At 45.6% G+C, this 24,982-nt stretch overlaps 1 protein-coding gene across 1 annotated transcript in view; it reads left to right on the plus strand.

Annotated features, from left to right (window-relative positions):
* The window catches only part of MEI1 (meiotic double-stranded break formation protein 1), a gene marked incomplete at its 5' end in the record, with an annotated part of 51,908 nt that overhangs the window by 15,546 nt on the left and 11,380 nt on the right, over nt 1–24,982 (plus strand). The window contains 11 exons of the mRNA XM_084878304.1: nt 1,020–1,134; nt 3,735–3,826; nt 4,618–4,759; nt 7,483–7,594; nt 9,233–9,293; nt 11,215–11,312; nt 11,823–11,991; nt 12,369–12,516; nt 15,560–15,835; nt 22,367–22,532; nt 23,678–23,782. Coding sequence (XP_084734430.1) covers nt 1,020–1,134; nt 3,735–3,826; nt 4,618–4,759; nt 7,483–7,594; nt 9,233–9,293; nt 11,215–11,312; nt 11,823–11,991; nt 12,369–12,516; nt 15,560–15,835; nt 22,367–22,532; nt 23,678–23,782 — 1,484 coding nt within the window. The remainder of the gene's footprint in view (nt 1–1,019; nt 1,135–3,734; nt 3,827–4,617; nt 4,760–7,482; nt 7,595–9,232; nt 9,294–11,214; nt 11,313–11,822; nt 11,992–12,368; nt 12,517–15,559; nt 15,836–22,366; nt 22,533–23,677; nt 23,783–24,982) is intronic.

Genomic DNA, 24,982 nt, shown 5'->3' on the forward strand with positions numbered 1-24,982 from the left:
TCAGTGACTTTGAGTCTATAGATTGAAGGTTTAAATGGACCCAAGTGTGTTACTTTTCACATTTAACCAGCACTCCCAATGATGGCATCTCTAAAACTAGTTTCAGTCTCTGCTTACAATCTCCAAAAACAGGGAGCTCACTTCTTAGATACTCCCCTCTATCTCTATAGAGTTTGACTCTTAGGAAGGTCTTTTGTATACTGAAATAAAAACCTAGGTCCTGACAACATTTACTTATTGACCCAGTTTTTCCTCATCAAAGTAATAGAAAGCAAATTTGACCCTTCTTCCCCAAGAAGAGCTTATCACTTATCTGAGAACAATGACAGATGCATCGCTTGATGCACCTTCAGTTCTGGACAGTACTTCTTCCACCAGGAGTTCCTCCTCAGTGAGAAAACCCACTGTATCCATAATGACAATAATGATAGTCATAACTGTCATTTATAAAGACTTAGTATCTATTGAGCATACTGCTAAGTGCTTGGCAAACATCATCTGATTTGATCTCAGAATAATTCTATGAGGAGAGTACTGTTAACTCTCATTTAATAGATAAGGAAACAGTATGAGAGAGAATGAGGAATGTGCACCAAGTCATGCATCTAACAAGTGCTGGAGCAAGACTTTTTTAAAAAAAATATATATATTTTATTGATTTTTTACAGAGAGGAAGGGAGAGAGATAGAGAGATAGAAACTTCGATGAGAGAGAAACATCAACCAGCTGCCTCCTGCACACCCCCTACCGGGGATGTGCCTGCAACCAATGTACATGCCCTTGACCGGAATCGAACCTGGGACCCTTCAGTTGACCGGAATCGAACCTGGGACCCTTCAGTCTGCAGACCGATGCTCTACCACTGAGCCAAACCGGCTTCAGCTGGAGCAAGACTTTTTATCAGAGTAGATCTTGGCCTGTGTTCTGGCCAATCACATTGCTCCCCATTGCCCTAGGGCCTGGGTGTCTTGGAGTACCCTGACCTATCCCCAAGCCTGCCTTTGTCTCTCTGGATGCAGGAAGGACCATCAGAGTGCTCCGCCTGTGCAGTATCGGGAACTGCGGTCCTTGCTTGAAGCCATGCTGAGCCGCTGCGCCGATTTCTCCCAGACCCCATTGAGCAGGAGGTCCCTGGTCAGTGAACTGCAGACTGGAGAGCATGCTATAATGTGTTTTTACTATAACTGCCTTTGTGTGCCACTGTACCTACAATGAGATGTTATGTTTTCCCCCAACTACAGAGCTACGAGGCTTAATAATTGCTATTCTTACAGATTAGGAAACTAAAGTCATAAGGGTTAAATAATTTTCTATGAAGTTCAAAACTAGCCAAGTACCTAATTTTGGATAGCAAATCACAAGGTATCTGTACCCAAGCCTACTACACTCTCTGTCTTTTATATTATTCAAGCAGGTATGCTAAACATGCTCACAAAATTATTTAAGGCTGGATTTACTAGAATCTTAGAAAGAATTTGACTGATATGCAATGTATTGAATTGTTGGTTTTTAATGGCACATGGCCTTAAAATATCAGAAAAGATACTGTTAATATGAATACTGATTATGTCTTTCAAGATTAACTTTGGAAATCAAGGTCTTCACACCTAATGGGGTGCAGATTGTCATTGTTTTGAAGCAGCTAATGTGGGCATTACAACCAGTTAGGCCAATGTCCACCAGCCTGTGACTGCTTTATGAACAAGAGCCAGTCCTATGGTTCACAGGCAAACAGATACTTAAGGTTCCCCCGTTCCACCATTTTTTAACCTGTTAACTGAGGAGTTCCCTTTTTAATTATGCAACGTACAATGGGCGCATACTCTTTCACTAGGACGTGTCAGTACGTCACGCCCAGTGGACGTAATTTTATATTATTACTATTTTTTAAAATTTATACTTAATTAAAATAAATGAAATATATATTTTTTCGTTTATTTATAGATAAAGCACAAAGGAAAATACAAAATTACAAACAAATAGAAAAGAATACCTACAAAAAAATGGAAACAGAATTAAAAATTATAAATTTTATAAACAATTATAGATTACAAAAAATATATATCTTTTATTTCTATACACAATAAAAAATATAAAAAAGTTAACGATTACAGAACAATAAACAAAAGCACACAAATAAAATAGAAATCTTGAGTTTAAAAAATTGAAATATAGATGTAAAAATTCAAAACTCAACTTCTATGTGATATATTTTAAAACAATTGTGGATACATAGTGCTACTTTACAATCCGGACACCAGTATGTAGATTCTTTCCTAACACCTTTTTTGTAGCAAACTCGGCATTTCCTGCATTTAGTTTTTCCTATATCGCTTTTCATTTGTTCTGGAAAATGCCTTTCAACTAAGCGTGATGGTTTAGATGTAGAGCTGCTTGTTGATGTCTTTGGGTGGGTTTTCACTATGGTGTTATCTACCAATTTCTCTACACACTCCATCAAAAAGTGTAATCGATCCAAATGACCTTTATCTTTTTTTGTATATAATATATGCATTGAAGCAGCACATATCAATTAATCGTAGAAAAATTTTTTTATAAAATTTTTTTACCCTATTACGGGCAGCCGTGTAGGCCACCATAACTCCATCTCCCAAATCTACGCCGCCCATATTCTTGTTATAATCCAGAACAACATTCGGTTTTTCTTGCCTTCTTCCTCTCTTTTCAATCATTGTCTTTTCGTCGTTATGAATAGAACTGAGCATCAATATGTCTTTTTTATCCTTCCATTTTAAAACCATGAGTTTGTCTTTGATTCTTACATATGTACATTTTTCTGTAATTTTTTTGTTTTTATTTCACTGGGGATTCCGAGTCTCTTTATCCTCATTGTTCCAACAATGTCTATTGTTTTGACACAAGAGTTCAGCCAAATGAATTGACGTATAGAAATTATCTAAGTAAATCCTATACCCTTTATTCAGTAAGTCATGTGTTAACTCCAAAACAATTCTTGTTGATTGTTTTTCTTGTGGGTAGTTCGAACCATAATTTGTGTCCTTGCCTGTGTATAAAATTATATTTTGTACGTATCCAGATTGGCTTTCACTCAAAATAAACAACTTCATTCCAAATCTAGCTCTTTTTGTAGATATATATTGTTTCCAAGATAAATTCCCTTTCCGTAATAAAAGAGACTCATCTACGCATATTTCTCGTTCACATACATAAAAACTTTTAAACTTTTCTGACAAATTAATTGATGATTGGATCAATTTTATGTTTTTTTATTATATAAAGGTTGGAGATATAAAAAATATAAGTAAATAATATATAATACGAAAATAGGTAGGAAAGTTTAAGTACGTACCTATCTCTGCTCACCCAGAACATGTCCACCACTCTCAATAGCAAAATTATACTGATTCCCTCCGTGTCTTAAATTCATGTGGAGACATGTATGGATGACTAATACCTTTGTTGTTCGGAAATATACGTCCCGCCCATTTCAGGGCACAACATATATTTCAAGGACGTATTCATACGTTCTACCCGTACCCGATATGGTTTATGTTTGACGTATTTATACGTCCTGCTCGGTTAACAGGTTAAAGGAGCAGTAAGATGGCTCGATTTGCGAGGATATAACACTAGAAAGTGGTGGTGTATGAGAATGCCAGACTTCAGGTGAGAGGAGGTCTGTATTCTCTGCGCACTGACTGGGACCCAGCGTAGGTACCTGACCCAGGTTCCCTTCTCTCCTTCTCCCTCAGGGCCATGCCTCTAGCAGAGATTTGGAGAAGGCCATCCTTCAAAGGGGAAAGTTTCTCCTGAGCACCCTGGAGGGATTTAGGAATGCCTGCAGGTGAGGGGCCTTCTATCATCTAAAATAGTATGGAGGATGGGCTTGGAAAGGAATAAAGGACGGAGTTCTTGATTTCTGATGCTTTGCTGCACAGTGAGAGGACTTTGGCTGGGTGGGGGTTGGGGACGTGTGCAGGTGTGAAGGGTGTGTGTGAAGGAGGTTTGAAGACATGTAGTTAGAGTGGGAGGTTTCTAGAAATTGCCTTCCGGTGAAGTTGGTGTTACTGTATAATGTTCTCTGTGTGGGTCCTATGGTTGTGTTCTGGTGAAGATCGTGTCTTATTCAACTTTGTTCCTCTGCCCAAATTACCGAGCTAAACGCTTGTTGGATTAATTCAGTTCACATTCAAGGTGTTTTTTTAAAAAAATATCTACTGTGCCCCAGGCCTGGTGCTAGGTAGTGGGAGTAGAGAGACAAGGAGCTCACGGAGACTGTTTTGTCTACATGTGTGGAATTCGTTAGGTTGTCTCAAATCCGAGGAAGGTGTTTTAGGTAGAGAGCAGCATAAGTAAAGGCAAAGAGATGTGAAACAGCAAACGGGGTGGTAGGCTCAGGCAAGTATCTGTACGAGGGAGGGAGAGTCATTTATTATGAGAGGGGGTGGGAGCACGAAGCTGGGGAGGCAGCCAAGGACCAGGCCCTCCCTCGGAGGCCTCTTGAATTTTCTCCAGATCTGCTGATAGGAATACTTGCTCTAGAGTAGACCCTGAGCTCAGGCATTCCTCGAAGTTAGCTTCTAAGCTCTGTGTTACAGAGGTAGTGGGGGAGATACTCACACAGAGATTTCTCAGGTTGGCTGTGGAATTCCAGAGCGAGCCTTTGGCCCAGGAGAATCCGTTCACAGCTCCCAGCGCCGAGAAGGAAGACACCCTGGAGGCCTTCTCAGCATTTCTTCTCGGTGCCTGTGACTCCGTCTGTATCCCCATGGTGATGGTGGGTCCCTGAGCCAGGGACAGAGTGAAGCTGGGGGAGGAGGAGAATGTGAGCATGAGCCTGGCCTAGAGATGCAAGGCAGTGACTACTCAGCTGGACCTTCTGAGGCAGCGATCGCCACTGGTGGTCCGCAGACCATTGGTGGTCCGTGAGGTCCGAAAGGTTGGCGACCGCTGTTCTGAGGTTCTCAGTAAGGTTGTTTTGCAGCCACTTTTCCTTTGGTTTTAAAAACCAAGTGTAGTATTTCATTGTAAGACCAATAGATGCCTCTTGAGAAAAAGTAGAAAGCAGTAATAATAAAATAAATAGGTAGTGTTTATGGATGACAAATGCCTTGTATTCATTACCTAATTTGATCATCCCAATGACCCTGGCAGATGGGAGCTATAGTTTCCTCCAGTTTAAAAATGATATTGTCATATTCCTATGGTTATAAAGCAAGTGCATGACGGTACTGAGGTTTGAACCCATGTGTCCTGCATAGTAAAGAGTAGTGGTGAATGTCTGTGATCCAGACCAAGGAACACAAATGTGTTCTGTATAGTGAGAGATGGTCACTCCGGCGAGAGACCTGGTCTGGAAGAGCTTCATTTTGAGCTGACTTGAGCTGGAGATGGTGGGAAGATCTGGGTGCAGAGCTGTTGACTGCTCAGCTGACACTGAGTGAATCCTGTCCTGTTTAAGGTTTGGACATCTGTGAGCCTTTGAAGAGTCCCTATTAGCCAGGATGACCACCTGGGAACAGTAGGCAGCAGCAGGGAGGCATTCTCTGGTTTGGTTCTCCCCACTCCCCCCACCCCCCGTTGATTTTTAGAGAATGGAGGGGAGGGAGTGAGGGCGGGGGGGAGAAACATCAATGTGAGAGAGAGACATCAAATTGGTTGTCTTGTGCTCATGCCCTGACCAGGGTTGGGGATCGAACCTGCAACCCAGGTACAGCCCTTGACTAGGAATCAAACCCAAGACCCTTGGTTGTGTGAGCCGATGCTCCACACACTGAGCACTTAGCCAGGGCCATCCTCTGGGTCTGACAGGATAGAACTGCTTTTCCTTGAAGAGGACCTGTGGGCCAGCGTGCCAGGGTCTTCAGATTGGTACCTGTCAGGTGCCAGGCGTTGTAGCCCTGGTTGGCACACAAACATAACACTTGGGCAGTTCACATTGATGTCCTCGTCTGCTCTACCTTCCTCTTAGAGTTATAAAGTGTTAGAGCTAGATCTAGAACTAGACCATAGAATTTTATTCTTGCTTTCTACTTTTCTGTATTTCACACTTTGTGTAGTTTCTTTTTTTCTTTTTCTTTTTTTTTTTTTTTAAAAAAAACTTGGTTAAAAACCAAAGGAACAGTATCTTAAGAGTCATGTCTCTGAGGTCCCAGATCTTCTTTACAGATAGGGAACCGAGACACTGAGAAGGAAGGGAGGGGCAGGAGGAGGGGAATGACACATAGTGATCTAGTACAGAGCTTGAACTAGAACCCAACTTTCTCTACTCTTGTTTTAAAAATATTTTTTTATTGATTTCAGAGAGGAAGGGAGGAGGGAAACATCAATGATAAGAGAGAATCATTGATCGGCTGCCTCCTGCATGCCCCATAATGGGGATCGAGCCCATAGCCTGGGTATGTGCCCTGATTAGGAATTGAACCGTGACCTCCTGGTTCAATCATGGAGCCACACCAGCTGGGCCATGTTTCTCTACTCTTAATTCAGAGCTCTGTCTACTACATCAGGCTGCCTCATGACTCTGTTCAAAGATCACATAAAAAATAAATGTGCCCTAGCTGGTTTGGCTTGGTGGATAGAGCGTTGGCCTGTGGACTGAAGGGTCCCAGGTTCGATTCCAGTCAAGGGCACATGCCCAGGTTGCGGGCTTGATCCCCAGTGGGGGGCATGCAGGAGGCAGCCAAACAATGATTCTCTCTCATTATTGATGTTTCTATGTCTCCCTCTCCCTTCCTCTCTGAAATCAATAAAAAATTTTTTTTAAATGAAGGCAGTTTGTAAACTGTATTATTATTACTATGGCTATAGTAATAGAAAATGGGTGTCTCTCTGCATTATCATTTAGACAGTACCTATAGGACTCTCTTTCACGGCCCGCGTAGAAAGAGTTCCAATTCAGGGTTCAGGTCCTGGAGAAGGGCCGCACACAAATGAAAAGAGACTTGAAGAAATTCAATTTGGCGATTTGGGGGGCCAGGCGGTAGTCCAACTCTAGTGGGAGAACTACTCCTGCTCTGGCCCTGCCATCCCCTTTTATTGAGGCTCTGGGGAACACATCTTAAGCAACATAAACAGAAACTTACATATAGCCCTTAGGCAGGAAATAACAGAAACTTGTAGATTCTGCTTCAGCTAACAAAATCTCAACTAAAGGTTAGAGCAATTAAGGTTTTTGACCAGCCTTCCTGGCTTCCTGTCAATATCTCTTTTTCAGTGAAACTGATTTGGTTTCCAGCAGTACCTCTCACATATCAGATCTCATTTGTTTCTGGGTAGTAGGATTTGTTACTCCTGTTTTACCCTTTTTGATACAGAGGCCCAGAGAGGTACAGTGCCTTATGCTATTAAGTGATGGATGATAAGCTTGTGACTTCAGGTTTCCTTCCACTGAAAGGGTTTAGTCTACTATTTCAGATTTGAAGCCCGTTTTGCTAATGATTTTTCTTCTTCGGAGGCTCATCCCTGGTGGGCTGTGTTCTCCTTCCTGGTTCTTCTCAGAGGCACCTGGAGCAGGCCACTCATCCAGCCTTGATGGAAGTTTTCCTCTCAATTCTACACAGCCTCTTTGTCATCGTCCCCCACATGAAGGACAAGTTCTCCAAGAAGCTCGGTAGGGAGAAAGCAAGTGTGGATGTTGGGAGGGAGGCAGGCACCTCAGGCAGCTGCTCAGATGCTCCAGAGCGTGACCTGTGGATGGGAAGTTCATGTATTTGTTCAGAATCAAATCCACTCTGCCAGTGGGGATATCATTTAGGAAGCAAAGTCCTTAGAAGCAGCTCTCAAGTTTATTGGTACTTCGCTCAGCGTGTTCAGGAGGTTCCAGTTCGAAGCCCTCAACACACCTCTTCCCATATCACTGTCACACTCCATATTCCCTCAGACCTCACCGTATGTTCAGCATCTCTTACGCCTGAGCACCGAATGCCTGAAGTACCCCCGGTCGGTCGTTGTGAGAAACTTCCCCACGTGCTTTCAGATGCCTTTAGGGGAGGGGCAGCTCTGTGGGAAAGCTGCTGTCTAGCTCTACACTGAAGTGCCTTCCTGAAATGGAATCCAAGTGGCTCCTGATGCCAGCCTTCTCCAGGCCTTCTTGCATCTGTTTATTTTAGTTTCTCAGTCATTTTTGTTGTTGTTAACCTTCTCCCGAGGATGTTTTTCCCATTGATTTTTAGAGAGAGTGAAGGGAGGAGAGAGAGAGAGAGAGAGAGAGAGAGAGAGAGAGAGAGAGAGAGAGAGAGAGAGGAGAGAGAGAGAGAGAGAAGAGAGAGATGGGAGATATATCAATCCTTTACCCCCTGCACAATTCTAGGAGAGGGTGGGAGGCTGTGTGGACGAGAGAGAAAAGCAGGACCTTTGTTGTTAGCACATGTGGGTTGGGATTCTTACTTCATCCCTTACTTGTTTACTGACATTGGGCAAACCAGTTTTCTTATCTCCAATGTCCTCAGTTAGAACATGGTGGTGATCATAAGAATTAAGTGAGGTAACATGTTGATTTCCTGAATAACTGTACTCCTTAGTCATTGTGACAGCCAGCACACGCTTCTGTCCTTCCTTTCATCCACTCTTCTTGCCTGCCTTACTTCAAGAGCCAAGAGGATCCAGTCGTGGTGTGCTACAGTAGTAGAGCTTCAGATGTGCTCATCTCTGGGGGGCAGTGGTGGGGAGCAAGGGATGTAGAGAAAGGCTGGGTATGGGGAGGTATATGCAGCATGAAGCCAGCTAGAACAGGCTCAGGGGCCCAACCTGCAGGAGAGAAGAGGGAAGCTGCCAGCAAGAGTTGGACAGAGTCCTGGAGAAGGGGGGGTAGAGAAACTTTGGGTCCCTAAGAGACCGGGCCAGCAGGAGCCCTTCAAGCAGAACCTTGGGGAGTCATGGGTTAAACTGCTATTCCATAAAGTTGCAGTGAAACTCAGCAGGATGAAGTGCTTGCCATATGCTTTAGCCCCAGGACAGAATACAGATTCTCCCCAGCACTGGAGTGGTGCAGTGGGAGCTCTTGATGTTCTTGTTTAGAATCCTGCTTTTATCTCTGTTTCACAAACACCTATGAGGTATAGATGTTGAATCAGAGGATTAAATAAGTGCTCCAGAGTCATAGGCCTAGTTAGGGATGGAAGGTCATTTGAGCTCTGCTCTGCATGACTTTAACACTAGTTCTCCTCGGTGCCCCCACCCCCCCCCAACTTGGGAATCTCTAATGCATCTGGTTTAAACCGCTTTCTGCTTTCCTCCCACTTTCCCCAAGCGGCCTCATCCTTCATCCGACTGACCCTGGAACTGAAGGCCAGGTTTTGCAGTGGCCTGAGGTATGTATGGCCCCAGGCAAAATTAATGGTCAGGGAGCCAGCGTCCTTGACTGGACACATGGAAACTTCTGACTGGTGTGGTTTAGTCATAGGACTTGTGGGGGGATTGACGCAGGATCAGAATTACTCAGTAACTAGTCATATGAGCTAGACCTGCTTGTATTTAATCTGGTTCTGGTAAGGCCCTCCATCCATGTGATAACTGGATGGGCACCTATCACATGAAAACTGGAAGGGTTCTTAGCGACCATTTGTGTAACCCCTCATTTTATAAATGGGGAAGCAGAGGCCCTCCGAGGGTAAGCGATGCAGTGAGCACCAAGAAAGAGTCATGTTCTAGTTGCCACCAGCCAGCAATTCCAGAGGAGAAACTCTCTTATTCAAAATAGTCTGTCTTCTTAGGTTCCTGTTTTGTTTTTTGTTTAATTGATTTTTAGAAGAGGAGGGGAGAAAGAGAGAAATACAATATGAGAGAAGCATTGATCAGTTGCCTCTGGCACATGCCCTGACGGGATTGAACTCACAATCCTGGCATGTGCCCCGACTGGAATTGAACCTGCCACCTTTTTGTGTACTGGACAACGCTCCAGCCCACTGAGCCACATCAGCCAGGGCTAAAGCAGCCCTCTTTACCTTCCCATTTATGATTTGCCACCTGTCTCTGCATGTACTTGGCAGGTCCCATTTGTTACTGTCTACAGTGCAGTAGCCACCTCTCCTTTCATGCCTGGGAATAGAACTCCCAGTATTCAGGAAAAAATATGGGGATCCATCTGGATTCAAAGTCATCGTTTTGGATATTTTGTAGTTCTCCTTGAGTACTCATTTGGGGTTAACAGCTTCCTTTTTTCTAGTATTCCTCAGCCCTTTCCTGACCCAGGAACACATTTTTGTTTGTATGTTTTGTGAAACTGGGATTTAGCAGCCTCCTTGATTTATTTTTTTCAGCAAATTTTTAGTTAATAACTGTATGGACCAAGTGCCTAACTTGCAGCTCTGGACAGCAGGTTCCATATTTACTTTTTTTTTAAATTGTCACCCCCAAGTACATAACATGCTTAGAGTAAGGGAGGGAGGGAGAGAGAGAGAGAAAGAGAAAGAGAGAGAGAGAGTTATTATCTTCCATAGTCCCCGATTGGGGATCAAATTCACAACCTAGATATGTGCCCTGCCCAGGAATGGAACTGACAACCTTTTGGTGCATAGGACTACACTCAATCAACTGTGCTACACTACCCAGGCTCTATATATATATATATATATATATATATATATATATATATATATATATATATATATATAAATTTAAAAATATATATATTTTATTGATTTTTACAGAGAGGAAGGGAGAGAGACAGAGAACTAGAAACATCGATGAGAGAGAAACATCGACCAGCTGCCTCTTGCACAACCCCTACTGGGGATGTGCCCGCAACTAACGTACATGCCCCTGACCGGAATCGAACCCAGGACCTTTCAGTCCGCAGACCGACGCTCTACCACTGAGCCAAACTGGTTTTGGCCATATATATTTTTTAATCCTCACCTAAGAATATTTTTCCATTGACTTTTAGAGAGAGTAGACGAGAGAAGGAAAGAGAGAAAGACCCATGTGAGAGAAACACATGGATTGGTTGCCTCCTGCACGCGCCCAACCAGGGTCCGGGTCAGGGAGGAGCCTGCAACCGAGGTATGCACCCTTGACTGGAGTTGAACTCGGGACCCTTTGGTCCACAGGCTGATGCTCTATCCACTGAGCCAAACTGGCTAGGACCATATGTACTTTCTTACAGCCACCTTCAGACCTCCACTACCTCCTCACTGGGCTCTGGCTCAAAGCAGTGGCACCCCGATACATGTAGGGATAATGCTGTCCCAGCCAACGTAGCAATGTCTTCTCTCTTTGTGTTCTCCCCCTAAGTCACTCAGCCCTAAACCAGGTGTGTTCCAGTTTCCTCTACTACTTGTGCATCAACCTCCTCTCAGCTCCAGAGAATACAGGGCCACCTTCCCAAGAAGGTAAGATGCTGCTAGCTGACTGACTACTATGAGGTCTGTGGTGGTCTTTTAGAGTCTTTTGTTGCTGTTGTTAATCCTCACCCAATATTTTTTAGAGAGACTGGAAGGGAGGGAGGGAAGAGAGAGGAGGGAAGTAGAGAGAGAGAGAGAGAGAGAGAGAGAGAGAGAGAGAGAAATGATCACATGTCCTGCAGTTATTTGTCTCATCTGTTTTCCCCACCAGCTGCCTGGAGGTACTGGAGATAGGGCCTGTGTCTCACAGCCTGGCCTAGAGTAGCCACTCAGTGAACATCTGTCAAATGAATGAAGGAAGGAATGTATCCATGTAACCTTTCGTCTCTCCTGGTTGGCTGAAAGCTGCATAAAGGAAGAGAGAATTCTGATTTGCCTTTATCCTGCATGTACCCTTCTACCTTGTGCAGTACTCTTCGTGTGGCAGATCCTTATGTGCTCATCACCTACTCTCATGTGTTCTCTGAGTGGCTTTCTCCCAGTTTTTTTTCTCCCCAGAACTCGCTGCAGCGTCTGAGGTCCTGCAGCACGGGCTGCCCCAGATAAGCAGCAGGAGCCCCGAAAGCCTCGCCCTCCTTTCGGATTGCCAGTGTGTGGAGGGAGCTGCTCGCCAGAGGCAGTTCTGCATCCTGCTCCTCTTCTACCTGGCCTACGTCCACGAGGACAGGTCTGCCGCCCCCAGAAACGAGCCCGTTAAACACACAATGCTTAGTGGTAAGAACCAGAGGAAGGGGGCGGACTGGCTGCCAGAGCGGGACCCCCGGACCTCCAGAAGCAGCAGCCGTCTTTTTAACAATGCCGGTTCCGCTGGCTCCGTCACCGTCTGGCGTGAGTGAGGAGTCTCTGGACCCTAACAGCCTTGCACAAAGCACAGAACCATGCCTTGTGAGTGTGATAATGCTCTGTTAAGTATACATGGCACGCTCTTTGTGCAAGGTGTCATTAGGCTGTGGACGTGCTGGGCAGAATGACAGTGGCTAAGGGGGATGTGGCAGAGCTGGACAGCTACCTCTGCCTCTCTCACTCGGGCTCTTTGGTTGACAGGTTTGTCTCAAAGGCAGACTTATCTGTGGCTGTGCAGAGCTTCCTCCTGTCTCTGCAGGCCCAGGGCGCGCGCCCTCCCCTTGTGGTTCTTAGGGCATCCATCTATCTGCTTGCAGTCTGCCAGGACAAAGACGATGCACTAGATGAGGTATGGGCCACGCTCCCGGCACTCCTCCTCCGGCACCTCTGTACGTGTGGCTCCCTGGGAGGCTCTGATGTTGTGTGTATAGAGAAGAGAGAGAGAGTTGGGGTAGGGAGAGGGGGAGGGTGCTGAAGTGCACATTCTCTACCCTCAGGGAGCCCTGGTTTGCCAGGAGAGACAAAGCATTTCCTATAAGGCAGGCAGCAACAGCACTGAGTGCCCTCCTGGAGCCTGGAGGGCTGGCCAGGAGCTCCGACAGCACATGGGAGATGGTTGCATCAGGAGAGGCTTCCTGGAGGAGACAGGCGAAGGGAGAATTTTCAGGCTGAGCGTAGAACAAGATTTAGGATACAGAACTGGGAAGTTGCCCAGTCTATACACTTGAGTAAGGGAGACAAGTTTAGTGTGCCTTTGATAAGACACGGGAGACAGTGGAGAGAAGCCGGACTTATATCTTTAATGACATGCTTGAAAATGAAATGAAGAAATCAATCCCATTTAAAATAGCATCAATAAATGATACACATAGGAAAAATACTTACCACAAAAGTACAAGGACTTGTACACTGAAAACTACAAAACATCATTGACATATGATGATAAGAGATTTGAGTTGGGCGGTGGGCACACAGTGCAATATACAGATCTTGTAACAAAGAAGCCCACACCTGAAACCTATATGTTCACATTGACCAATGTCACCACAATAAATTTAACAAAAAAGTCATTGAAATAAATTAAAGGAGACCTAAATAAATAGACATTCTTCTGTGTTCATGAATCAGAAGACTTCATAGCCAATTATAAGATAAGTAACTTCTATGGATACAATATACAACACAATGACTATAGCTAAAATAATACTACTTTGTATATTTAAAAGTTGATAAGAGATTAAATCTGAAAAGCTCTCATCACAAGAAAAACATTTTGTAAGTATATGAGCTGGTGGATATTAACTAAACTTATATTAATAATTTCACAATGTATACATTTATCAAATCCTTATATTTAATATAATAAATTTATACAATGTTATATGTCAATTATATCTCAACAAAACTGGAAAGAAAAGGAGACTTAATAGTGTTCAGATGGCAGTACTCCCCAAATTGATCTATAGATTCAATACAATTCCGATCAAAATTTCAATTGCCTTTTTTTCAGAGGACTCACACATTTACTTATTTATTTATTTATTTTTATTTTATTTTATTTTATTTTATTTTTTTAATATATTTTATTGATTTTGTACAGAGAGGAAGGGGAGAGATAGAGAGTTAGAAACATCGATGAGAGAGAGTCATCAATCAGCTGCCTCTTGCACACCCCCTACTGGGGATATGCCCGCAACCAAGGTACATGCCCCTGACTGGAATCGAACCTGGGACCCTTCAGTCCCCAAGCTGACGCTCTATCCACTGAGCCAAACCGGTCTCGGCATATTTATTTATTTTTAAAATACTTATCTTTTATTGATTTCAGAGAGGAAGAGAGAGGGAGAGAGAGATAGATACATCAATGATGAGAGAGAATTATTGCCTCCTGCACACCCCATACTGGGATTCGAGCCCACAACCTGGGCATGTGCCCTTGACCAGAATTGGACTTGGGACCCTTCCGTTTGTGGGCTGACTCTGTATCCACTGAGCCAAACTAGTTAGGGCTGGAGTACTCACACTTTAAAAATCTGTTTTGATTGATGTTTGAGAGAAAGGGAGGAAAGGAGAGAGAGGAAGAGAGGAACGTCATTTTTGTTGTTCCACCTCTTCATGCGTACCCCGCTGTTTCCGGCACGCGCCCTGACGGGTGACTGAAGCTGCAGCCTTGGCGGCTTTGGCCCGTAGGGATGACACTCCACTCAACTGAGCCACCTGGCCAGACAGGATGCCCATTTTTTTATTTAAAAGCTACAGTAATCAAGGCAGTGTGGTTTTGGCATTAGAATAGACATCTGGATCAATGGAATAGAAATGAGAGTCCAAAAATAAACCCATAAATAAAAGTACAAAAAATTAAAACAAAAACAAGCCCATATATTTACGGTCAGTTGATTTTTTTTTTTTATAAAGATGCCAAGACAACTCAATAAGCAAAGAATAGTCTTTTAAACAAAATAGTGCTGCAACCACTGGATGTCCACATGCGAAGAATGAAGTTGGCCCCTAGCTGGTTTGGCTCAGTGGAGAGAGCATCGGACTGTGGACTCGGGTTCGATTCCAGTCAAGGGCACATGCCCGGGTTGCAGGCTTGATCCCCAATAGGGAGCGTGCAGGAAGCAGCCAATCAATGATTCTATCTCATTTTTGATGCTTCTATTTCTATCTCCCTCTCTCTTCCTCCCTGAAATCAATAAAAATACATTTTAAAAATAACCCATACCTCATACTATACATAAAAATTAACTAAAAAATGGATCAAAGGGCTAAATGAAAGGGCCACAAATATAAACTATAAAACTCTTAAAATATCATATTAAGGAATATGAACCTTGTTAGATGTGCAATTGGAAGAGAGGATGTTGAGAGTTAATAAATGATTCCACACATCTTTTGCTGCGTCTGTGCCATGCCCTATACCAGGTGTTCATAGATTAATCTGCCACAGTCACTGCTCTCAAGCAGCTCAAGTCTAGTGTGAGAGGTAGACACATATGCTGACAGTTACAACACACTGTGGTAAATATATTTATAGAGCTGGGTTTCTCAGCCTTATTAACATATCACATAGTGCAGTTCTTTCCTGTGGGAGGCTGCCCTGTGTTTTAGTGGTATCCCTGCTCTCGCCCACTAGATGTCAGCAGCACTCCCCCAATCAAAACCATCAAAAAATGCCTAAACGTATCTGTCCCTTGGGGAGGAAAATCAGCTCCAAGAACCACTGTCATAGGTAAACACAGCGGAGTTTCTTCTCCCAGGAGTGAGTCAGTGAAGTGTCCTGGAGCACTGAGATGCCAGTACATTTTCCCCAGTCACGCCTCGGCTATGTTTGTGAGGGTCTCTGAGTCTTCTGTAAGGTGTATTCAGCTTATTTCTTCCCTTGCTTACAGGCTGTGGTCACTGCCATCAGGAAGTTTCTAGAGGGCATCACGGACTTGCACCTCATCTACACCCACCACCCCCTCCTGCTCAGGTTCTTCCTGTTGTATCCAGAGCTGATGAGTAGGTTTGGGCATCGTGTCCTGGAACTTTGGTTCTCCTGGGAAGAGAGCAGCTACGAGGAGCTGGACGCTGTCCCCTCTGCTGGGCAGCCCACCCTTCCCGCCAGCTTAGCGGCCTTGTTCCACATACTCAGAAGCAGCCCCAGCATCCTGCTTATTCTGCTAGTAGGTGACCATGCTCATTTCTACATTCAGAGATTGTGGTCTCTCTCTCTCTCTCTCTCTCTCTCTCTCTCTCTCTCTCTCTCTCTCTCTCTCTCTCTCTCTCTCTCTCTCTCAGCTGGTTTACTGAGGTCAGGAGGTACCAGCAACTGCTTCTGCCCACCTCTGGATTAATGCTGTTCCCATGTGAGTAGGAAGTCCTTTGGCTGGCAGGTGCCTGGTTCCTGTGTCTGTACCCTGTCCTAAGTCTGATGGCAGTCTGCTCACTGAGAGAATGTACCCCTCAGCCCCATTCCCTCTCACCTCCCTGTCTTCTCTAAAGCAGATTCTGTTAGGAAGGGCTTCATATCAGAGGAGACCCCTGGGCCAGGGAGATGGAGATGTCTGATTGCAGGGGGACTGTGCCTTTTTCTGCCATGACTAAACATGATAACGGTACACGTGCAACACACTTCCCTGGGCGTACCCAGGAGAGTCAGAAAACCCAGTGCTTTTTTATGAAGTAAGAAATCCCTGTAATTCCTGTCAGGTATAGCAGATAAGTAGGTTGCCTGTTGTCTGCAGTTTGTAAAACACTGACTTTACCTTCACCTTTTTTTTCTTTCATTCAAGAAAGCACATTGAAAACAAATTAATGAGAGTGATAAAGAGATAACTGTTATAATTTACATATTTAAAATTTATTTGTATGTCCTCGCCAGTATGCTAAGTGGTTAGAGCATTGGCCTGAGCACCCAAGAGTCATGGGTTTGATTCGCAGTTAAAGGTGAATACCTGGTTTGCAGGCTTGATCCCCCGGTCCCAGTCAGAGCACATGCGGGAGGCAACCAATTAATGTGTCTCTCTTACATTGATGTTTCTCTACCCATCCCCTTCCCTCTCCTTCCCTCCCCCGCCGCCTCCTTTTTCCTTTCTTCCCTCTCCCCTCCACTCTTTAAAAATCAGTGGAAACTGTCTGGTGTTGCTCAGTAGTTGAGCATCAACCCAGGAACCAAGAGGCCACTGGTTCGATTCCTGGTCAGGGTATATGCCCAGGTTGCAGGCTCCATCTCCTATTTGGGGCGTGCAGGAGGCAGCTGATTGATGATGTTTCTCTTTCATCAGTGTTTTTAATCTCTCTAGCCCACTCCCTTTCTCTCTCAAAAAAAAAAAAAAATTCACTCAGTAAACACATTTAAAAATCAACAGAAAGAATATCCTCGGGTAAGGATTAACAAATATAAAAATAAAATAAATTATTTGATACTTTGTATTTAGTGAACAATTACTAGCGACAGGTCCTAAACTGGTGGCAGCACACCAGCAGAGAAGACACTTGGTTTAGAGCTACTGCCTTCAGTGGTAGTTCACCTGCTTGGCGCCTCCTTAGTCCAGGAAGAATGCACAGCCTATCAGAGACAATGAGATGCCTTTGATGTTCTTGTCATCAACAAACACCATTCCCTGACTTTATTGGAGTGAAGTGGTGCAAATAAGACATGAATGTTATATATCACACATCCTTAGCAATCTCTGTCAGCATTTACCCGGGGCACATACTTCCCACTCAGACTTTCATCTTGTGAAGTCGCACATGTGTTGGCTTGGTAAGAACCACATTCATGCTTTGGTTTTCTCGGAGAGAGAAGACCGGAGAAGGAATGGGTTAAAAATAAAGCATTAGTGCATAGGGGAGGAAGGCAAGATGGGACACCAGGAGAGTAGCAATGAACAGAGCTAAGATACTGGATTTTCTTCATTAGATGAAGTGTTCTTCATGCATAGTAGGTACTTTATTTGCTGACCCATTGAATTTGGGTTTTGGACAGATCCAAGTCTCTCAAAAAAGGGGATGGCTGGAGAATTTGGATCTCCTGAGAGACATACTAATGATGGCATATCTCTCTCTCTCTCTCTCTTTCTTTCTCTCTTTTCTTTTCTTTTAAAAGGATGAAGAAATAGTTTGAGAGAGATTTGCTCAAGGTCACAGGAGTTGACATTAAAACCCAGATTTGAACTCTGTGTCCAATATTCTTTTCAGTGAACTGAGCTAACTCAGAACAAGAGAGAAATCAATCTTGATTGATGTCTGTCCCATCTAATGGAAGAGCTGTTCGTTTGAGTACTGCGGATTGTTAACCTAAAAATAAAAGGCCAGGGTGAAAGGCAACAAGAATGTATTAAGATCCTATCAGGAAGCACTGTTTTAGGCAGAAACCCAGAGTGCTCCAATTAGGAAGTGAAGGCCAATTAGTGAGAAAGGGAAGGGGAACAATTACTTGACTTGAAGGAAGGAATTTTTATGGGTGTTAATAAGCTAAGAGAGGATTTTCTAAAGGTGCAAATAAGCTAACATGGCTGACGCTGATTCTAAAGAATGCCTTTAATTTTCAGTTCTAGTCTTACCGTCTGCTTTCCTGTCATCTTTGCGAACTTGGTTGGAATACAGTGTTGCTTTAGGCTCAGTGCAAAGGCTGTTTTGTCCTGTTTTAACGTCCCAAGGGTTTGAGGAGTAAGATGTGCAAGGCAGTTCTGGGATGGCAGCTCCCACTCCATTTTTTGTTGTTGTTAATCCTCGCCTGAGGATAGATTTCCGTTGTTTTTTAGAGAGCATGGAAGAGAGGGGGAGAGACAGACAGAGAGAGAGAGAGAAAAAAAAACATCGATGTGAGAGACACATTACTGGTTGTCTCCTGACCAGGACTGGCTGGGGGACTGAGCCTGCAACTGAGGTACTTGCCCTTGCCTGGAATCAACCAGGACCCTTCAGTCCTTGGGCCAACGCTCTTTCCACTCCATTTTAAATGGCTTTGTTTACATTATTTTCCCACAGGCTGATGGGGGAATCAGAGGCAACAAACCACTAACAACTGTACTAACAGTGTGGCAATAAAGGTCAGGCAAGTACTTGGGTGGCAGGAAGGGCAAAAAGGTGACATAAACGCTGGTCCTCAAAGAACGTGACAAGTGAAAGGGTTGCCAGGCCAGTACAGCAACATGGAAGTGTTTATTCAGGGACAGTGAGTAGTTTGGGGTGGTTCTTGAGTTTGTAGGCTGCGTCACAGGGGATGAGGTGGGAGCAGGTTTTTAGAGGCCTTGAATTCAGTCATTCACTTTCTCATTTATCATACTATCATATTATCATTTATAATATCTGTTTGGTATGTACTAGGCACGAGGCATTCGGATACAAAGATAATTCAGTTACGATTGCTCAGTCCTTGCCCTGGTCCATCACAAATGCTTGTTTCATCTCTGTCACTTTGTATAGACTTATAAAGATGAAGGCTTCTCTGAGCTTCGGTTTTCTCAATGTGTAAAATGGAGATAACGGGAGGATAATGAAAGGACACATAGGAACACTCTTGGCATGCTGCACACAGTCCCCTGGGCGGTGGGAGTGGCTGGAGAGCCTAAGCCCCCCTAGTTCTGATTGCTCTAGGTGCCCTCCACCTGGATCCAGACTGAGCCCCAGAGTGAGAAGGCTAAAAAGGGCTAATTCCAATGTAACCCTGCTATTTGGGGCTAGTGATCTGAATTCATGCCAGCAAACTCAGTGTACATTCTTGATAACCTATAATTAAGTCACTACCTCCTTCCCAGATACTGGTCCTGCAGAGCCTGTTACTGTGTACAGTGCAGTGCTCCAGAGGGAGAGCTATTAACTCTGACGCCAGGCCAGACCATCAGATATGGCTTGGAGACCCCAACACCTGGGGGCCTTCTTGCAAGGCCCGAGAAAAGGACCGGAAGCATAATCCATGTTTGCGGGAGGGAGACAGAAGGGAGGGAGACAGAAGGGAGGGAGATAGAAGGGAGGGCCCCATGGTGTTCCGTCACTCAGATTTGAAAGGCTGTTCCCAGAGTCTGCCGGTGTATTAAACAGGGTCCCTCCTCTTCTTTGAAGCGTCGCTTGGTTTTCCTTTCGTCTTCAACAACAGAACGTGAATCTCAGAGGAGCTTATTGAATTGCCCAAGGTCCTATCGCTAATGAAGGTCCTGACCATGATTGGAACCTAAAGTTAGCTTTGCACTAACTCAGATCCTAGAAACACCAGTGGTAAAACAACAACAAAACAGTGAGGAACAACTTTGTTGTCTGTTTTATATATATAATTCCTACCATTTCCCCCCAACTTCCAGCCGCAGGAGGGGAGAAGAGTCTAAAAATACGTGTTGGTACCAATTTCTGTTTTCGATAAGGGTAATTAACAACTGAAAACAAAGCTGTTAATTGCCACTCCTATCAATGGGTGGTCTTTCATGTAGGTGGTTTAGATGTGAAAAGACAGTGATGTCACAGAAGCTCTGTTTGTTCCCTGCTAGGCCATGGCAGCCTGGCTGGTCCAGTCCCAGAGAGCTCTTTGACAGCTCTGAGCAGGAGCGATTACAGAGCGGGCTGTGCTCTGCCCAGAGCCTTCCCACTGGCCCATGTGTGGGCGCACACATTCCCCTGGCATTCACCGTGGCCACCAAAGGCTGAGCAGCCCCCCTTTCTTTTGGGCCTTTAAAATGTACTCGCTCAGGTTTCTGAGGGACCAGATCTGGCAATCAGGCAGACGCCTGCAGTTGCTGGAGGAGGACCGGGAAACTGGTTTGGCCTTGGGCCCTGTGCCCTTGGGAAAATCACACCCCTCTGGGCTTCAGCCTCATATTCTGGGAAGTACAGGGTTGTTGGAAATGCACTGAGATTCCCTTCGGCCTTCCCATCCTGTGATCCTGTCCTTCCGGAGAGGTTCTCTCACCCTGCCAGGTGACGAAGACACAGCTGGCCTCATCCTGCCCTTCACCAGCTCCTGGTGACTGAGCCACTGCTTTCTTGCTAGGCAGACTACTTAGTTTGCCCCAGAAAAGTTGGGGTGACACCTACCTGGCAGAGTTACTATGAAGACAGATAAACAAACATTCAGCTGCTATTTAAATACAGCGCAGTACCTGACATTGTTAGGCCTTCATTGAGTAGCTGCTACTGGGATGACGGTTGTTTCTCTGGCAGCTGTGGTTTGTGAAGGCCAAGGCCGGACACTGTGCCATCCAGTGATCAGCACACTTGGAGCTGTTTGTCTAGAGCCCTGTCGTCATGTTTCTGCGCGGCAGGAGCTGATCTTCCGGGACAGGGAGTCTGTGTGTGACCTTGTGCTCACAGCACGCAGCCCTCACTGATGCGAGTTAGCCTGTCCAAAGGAATTGGCTCGTTGGAGCTGGTGGGTGCCAGGAGCTGTCAGTGGGAGAGCCTGTGGTGCAGCTTCTGACCGGCTGCACCTTTAACACACACTTGTTAAAGTAACCGTGAAAGCGAATAAACTGAAGAAACCGCCATGTCCTTTCCCACCTTCTGAACCCAAGCCATTTCAGCTTGGAGCAGACATAGCCGGACTGCCATGGCAGAGAAAAGGCCCGACCTGGTCCTCGGAGTCCGCCCTCACCCATCAAGGGGCACCTTTCTCCCCGTCTCCTCTTTTCCCTAAGGCACACTCAGGCCTGCTGTCCTGAACTAACCTTTCCTTGACCCTGATGCTTCCATTTGCATGAAAGAGGCATCCCAGAAAGTAGAAAGAGCTTTGGGCTTGGAGTTAGGTAACAACGCCTTCAAATTTTCACTGAGCCACATACTGGTTTATGTGACCTTTGACATATCATTGGCCATGTAGGAAATGTCCAAACCGGTAGAGAATTTTTCTGAGTTTATTGAACCAAACGGATGACAATTAGCAGAATCTCCATGTGCTGAGATAGTGCTCCGGGGAACGGTGACGGTGATGTCCGATCAGATGTGCTGATCACTGGGAGGCGCAGTGTCTGGCCTTGGCTCCTCACAAACTTCCACAGCTGCCAGAGAAACAGCTCTCATCTCTATAGCAACCACTCGCTTAGGGCCTAATAGTCCTGCAGCTCACCTTACACATTAGAGTCGAAGAAGCCATAGGAGGGTTACATGAAATCCACTGGTGGTGGAGTAGAGGGGAGGGAGAAAACAAATGGGGTGGGGGTGGGGTGAAGGGGGATCTCTGGGATTGGATAAAAAGTGAAACGGAAGGAGAAATACTTCTTTTCCATGGATGGGTATGAGATAGTTACAGCACATAGAGATGGCATGTGTGCCTGAGGGGTCTGGAGAAGGAGATTACTCTGACATTGCCAAGGTGTGCCATTTTAGTTGTAAAAAGGCAATAGAGGGGGCTCACTTTTAAGGTAAAGAATGACCTTTGTCAAGGAATCTATAGGCTAGGATGTGACTGCCCACCAGGACTCGCGTTTAGTTAGGAATTTTTAAGTTCAGACCATCCTATGTGGTTATCTTCGGTCTGAGTTGGTAGGGCCTTCCATGCTGGCCTTCCCTGAGCGTGTCAGATTTCCTTTGTGGCCCCTTTTTATCTACAACATGCATCTCTCTCAGCCTCTGTGTCCTCTGCTTAGAACGGACCTATAGGAGGTCAGGCTGAGGTTCTGTGGGACCATCATCCCGAGCCCTTTCCCAGCCCCTCTCTTTTCGACTGTCTACCAGTCTCTAACCAGGATGCCCTTTGAGCTCTGACCTTCTTCTTTCCTGCTCAGGATCTCATCTCTTCCAGCCCCGTGGGTATAGCCCGCAAGGTATTGATTGTCCTGAGGACCTTCTTGAAAACGAATGAGGATGTCCACGTGGGTGGTCTCATCCGAGGTCACTTCCTGATGATCCTACAGCATCTGTTGGTGGAGTATGGGGACTCCCCATTAGAAGGTCAGTCTGCAGAGCTGGGGGAACGCTTTGACCTGAAAGGTCAGTAAGACATGGGCCTCTCTGCCCTGAAGAGGTAGGTCTGCTCCAGGAGAGAGAATCAGTTTTCTCTGTAAGTCAGTCGAGTGTGGCATCAAACTTAAACTTCATCTCCTCCCTCTCACTGGAGGGGGGGTGCTCAGCATATTTGATTTAGGGTGTGTGTGTGTGTGTGTATGTGTGTGTGTGTGTGTATGTGTGGTTTTATGTTTAATGGCTGTGTGCTTAGCATGGGTGGGTGTGTTTAAAGCATGGGTGCATGTCCCCACCCTGCACGGCTGTGCTGAGAGCTATTTGTCACAAGAATGGCAGCCTCCAGTTGGTGAGAAGAAGGCTGGAGATGTGGGGGAGGCCAGGGAGGCAGCAGCCAGCAGGAGCCGGGGAGGGGGAGGATCGGTGTGTATTAGAAGCTTCAAGGAAGATCCAGGATAGTTTCCAAAGCTGGAATGGGATTCCCTGAAGCCAAGGAAGCTGGATGTTCGGTACAGTATGAAGACGCTGCAAGGGCTGAGATTGGTTTGTCTTTCCCTATTTTTAGGAAGTTGAATTTTTAAATTAAATTTCCAAGCCATTTAGTGCTTGGAAATTGGAGGAGAGCTGTGGCGCTTGCACCTGGTCCAGTCCTGATTGGGGTGGGGGTGGGGGCGGGGTGGAAATAGATTTGAGGTGTCTGGAGGAGCTGAGTCCCTCCTTTGCAGGCAAGGGTGAGCCCCCTCTGACAACAGTGCTTAAGAGCCATGAGATTCTGTGGAAACAGGGAGTGGGAACACTGTGGGCATTGGGTTCAGATCGGGTTCAAGTCCTGGCCCTGCCTTTTGTTAGCTGTGGGACCCTGAAGAAGTCACTCAGCCTCTCGAGGCCTCAGTTTTCTTTACTGCAAAATAGGAATAGAAATCCCTGCCCCACAGGGTTTTAATGAAATAGTGGATTTCTGGCACCCAACACATGGTTGGCCTCAGGATGTCAGTTGCCCCTGTGCCCAATGAAGAAGGAAGAAGGAGGAAGTAGGAATAAATCTCAACAAATCTTTCACAGCCCCACGGGAATCTGTCTGACCTGGAGGTGACCCGAGCATCAGACCCCTGACCGGCCCTTCTCGTTCTTCGCAGCCCTGGGGAACCTGCCGCTGCTGCTGAGCCTCCTCTCGGTCCTGCAGCTGAGGAACGAGTCAGAGCAGGAACTGGACAGCATGGCCCTGAAGCTCCTTCACCAAGGTGCCAGCGTGAGGGCCCTGGCTGGTGTGCCAGCTCCTTCTTCCCTCCTTGCATCCCTGCGGGCTTCTGGCTAAGGGACCTTTCAATCTTTTTTTTTTTTTTTAAATATATTTTATTGATTTTTTTTACAGAGAGGAAGAGAGAGGGATAGAGAGTTAGAAACATCAATGAAAGAGAATCATCAATCGGCTGCCTCTTGCACGCCCCCTACTGGGGATGTGCCCGCAACCAAGGTACATGCCCTTGACTGGAATCAAACCCGGGACCCTTCAGTCCACAGATTGACGCTCTACCACTGAGCCAAACCGGTTTCGGTGGGACCTTTCAATCTTTTTCTGTTTGTTCCCTGTATTTGGGAGACACTGCCCAAAATGGATTATATAAAATTATGTGATAAGCACGCACAGTGGATTTGGGAAGGCCTGGGCTTGTTCTTAGGTTAATCACTAGCTACATGACCTTGGACAGTCACCTCACCTCTGTGAGCCTTATGTTCCTCACAGGTAAAATGATAATACTCCCTGATTTAGGGTTAAGATAAGGACTAACTGTAGGTGTATAATCCACACAGTGGCACACAGCAGGTTTTATATTGGGGTTATGGGGGCAAGAGAGCAAGGAGTGGCAATTCCGGAGGGAAGGGATTGTTTTACAGCGGTAACAGCTCTAATGAGGCCTGGGGGAGCGCTGAGAGGCATCTCATCTGGCCTTGACAGGTTAAGGAAGGCTTCATGGGGGAGGTGAACTGTGGGCTGAATCTTGATTGCTGACTAGGAGTTAAGGAGTTGGTCAGATGGGGGTGATGTGAGAGAGAGAATACAGCCAGGTCAGGGCATTGCACACTATGGTTAAGAGCTCCCCTGGGAAGGTGGTCAGTGCCCATTGCTGGGAGAATTCAGAGGCTGGATCTCCTTCCTGTTGAGAGTAGAGGTTGGCCTGGATGACCTCTGCACACCCTCCCACCTGGAGTCTGTGCTGGCGTGAGCTCTATAGGATGCCCCTGGACCCCCTAAACCAGTGCAGTCTGCTCGAAGGTGCAGCTGGGGGCTGCTTTCCGGGTGTTTGTTCAGATGGAGGGTGTGCTGATGCCTTCAGGCTTCCTTCATTGGCTGTAATACCAAGGCTACTCAGCTTGACTGAAATGGTCAGTGGGGGGCCACTGTCTGGGGGAAGGGTGAGTGCCGATGTGCATAAAGCCAG

Source organism: Pipistrellus hanaki, assembly GCF_964339955.1.
Source record: "Pipistrellus hanaki genome assembly, chromosome: 3".
NCBI classification, from domain to species: domain Eukaryota; kingdom Metazoa; phylum Chordata; class Mammalia; order Chiroptera; family Vespertilionidae; genus Pipistrellus; species Pipistrellus hanaki.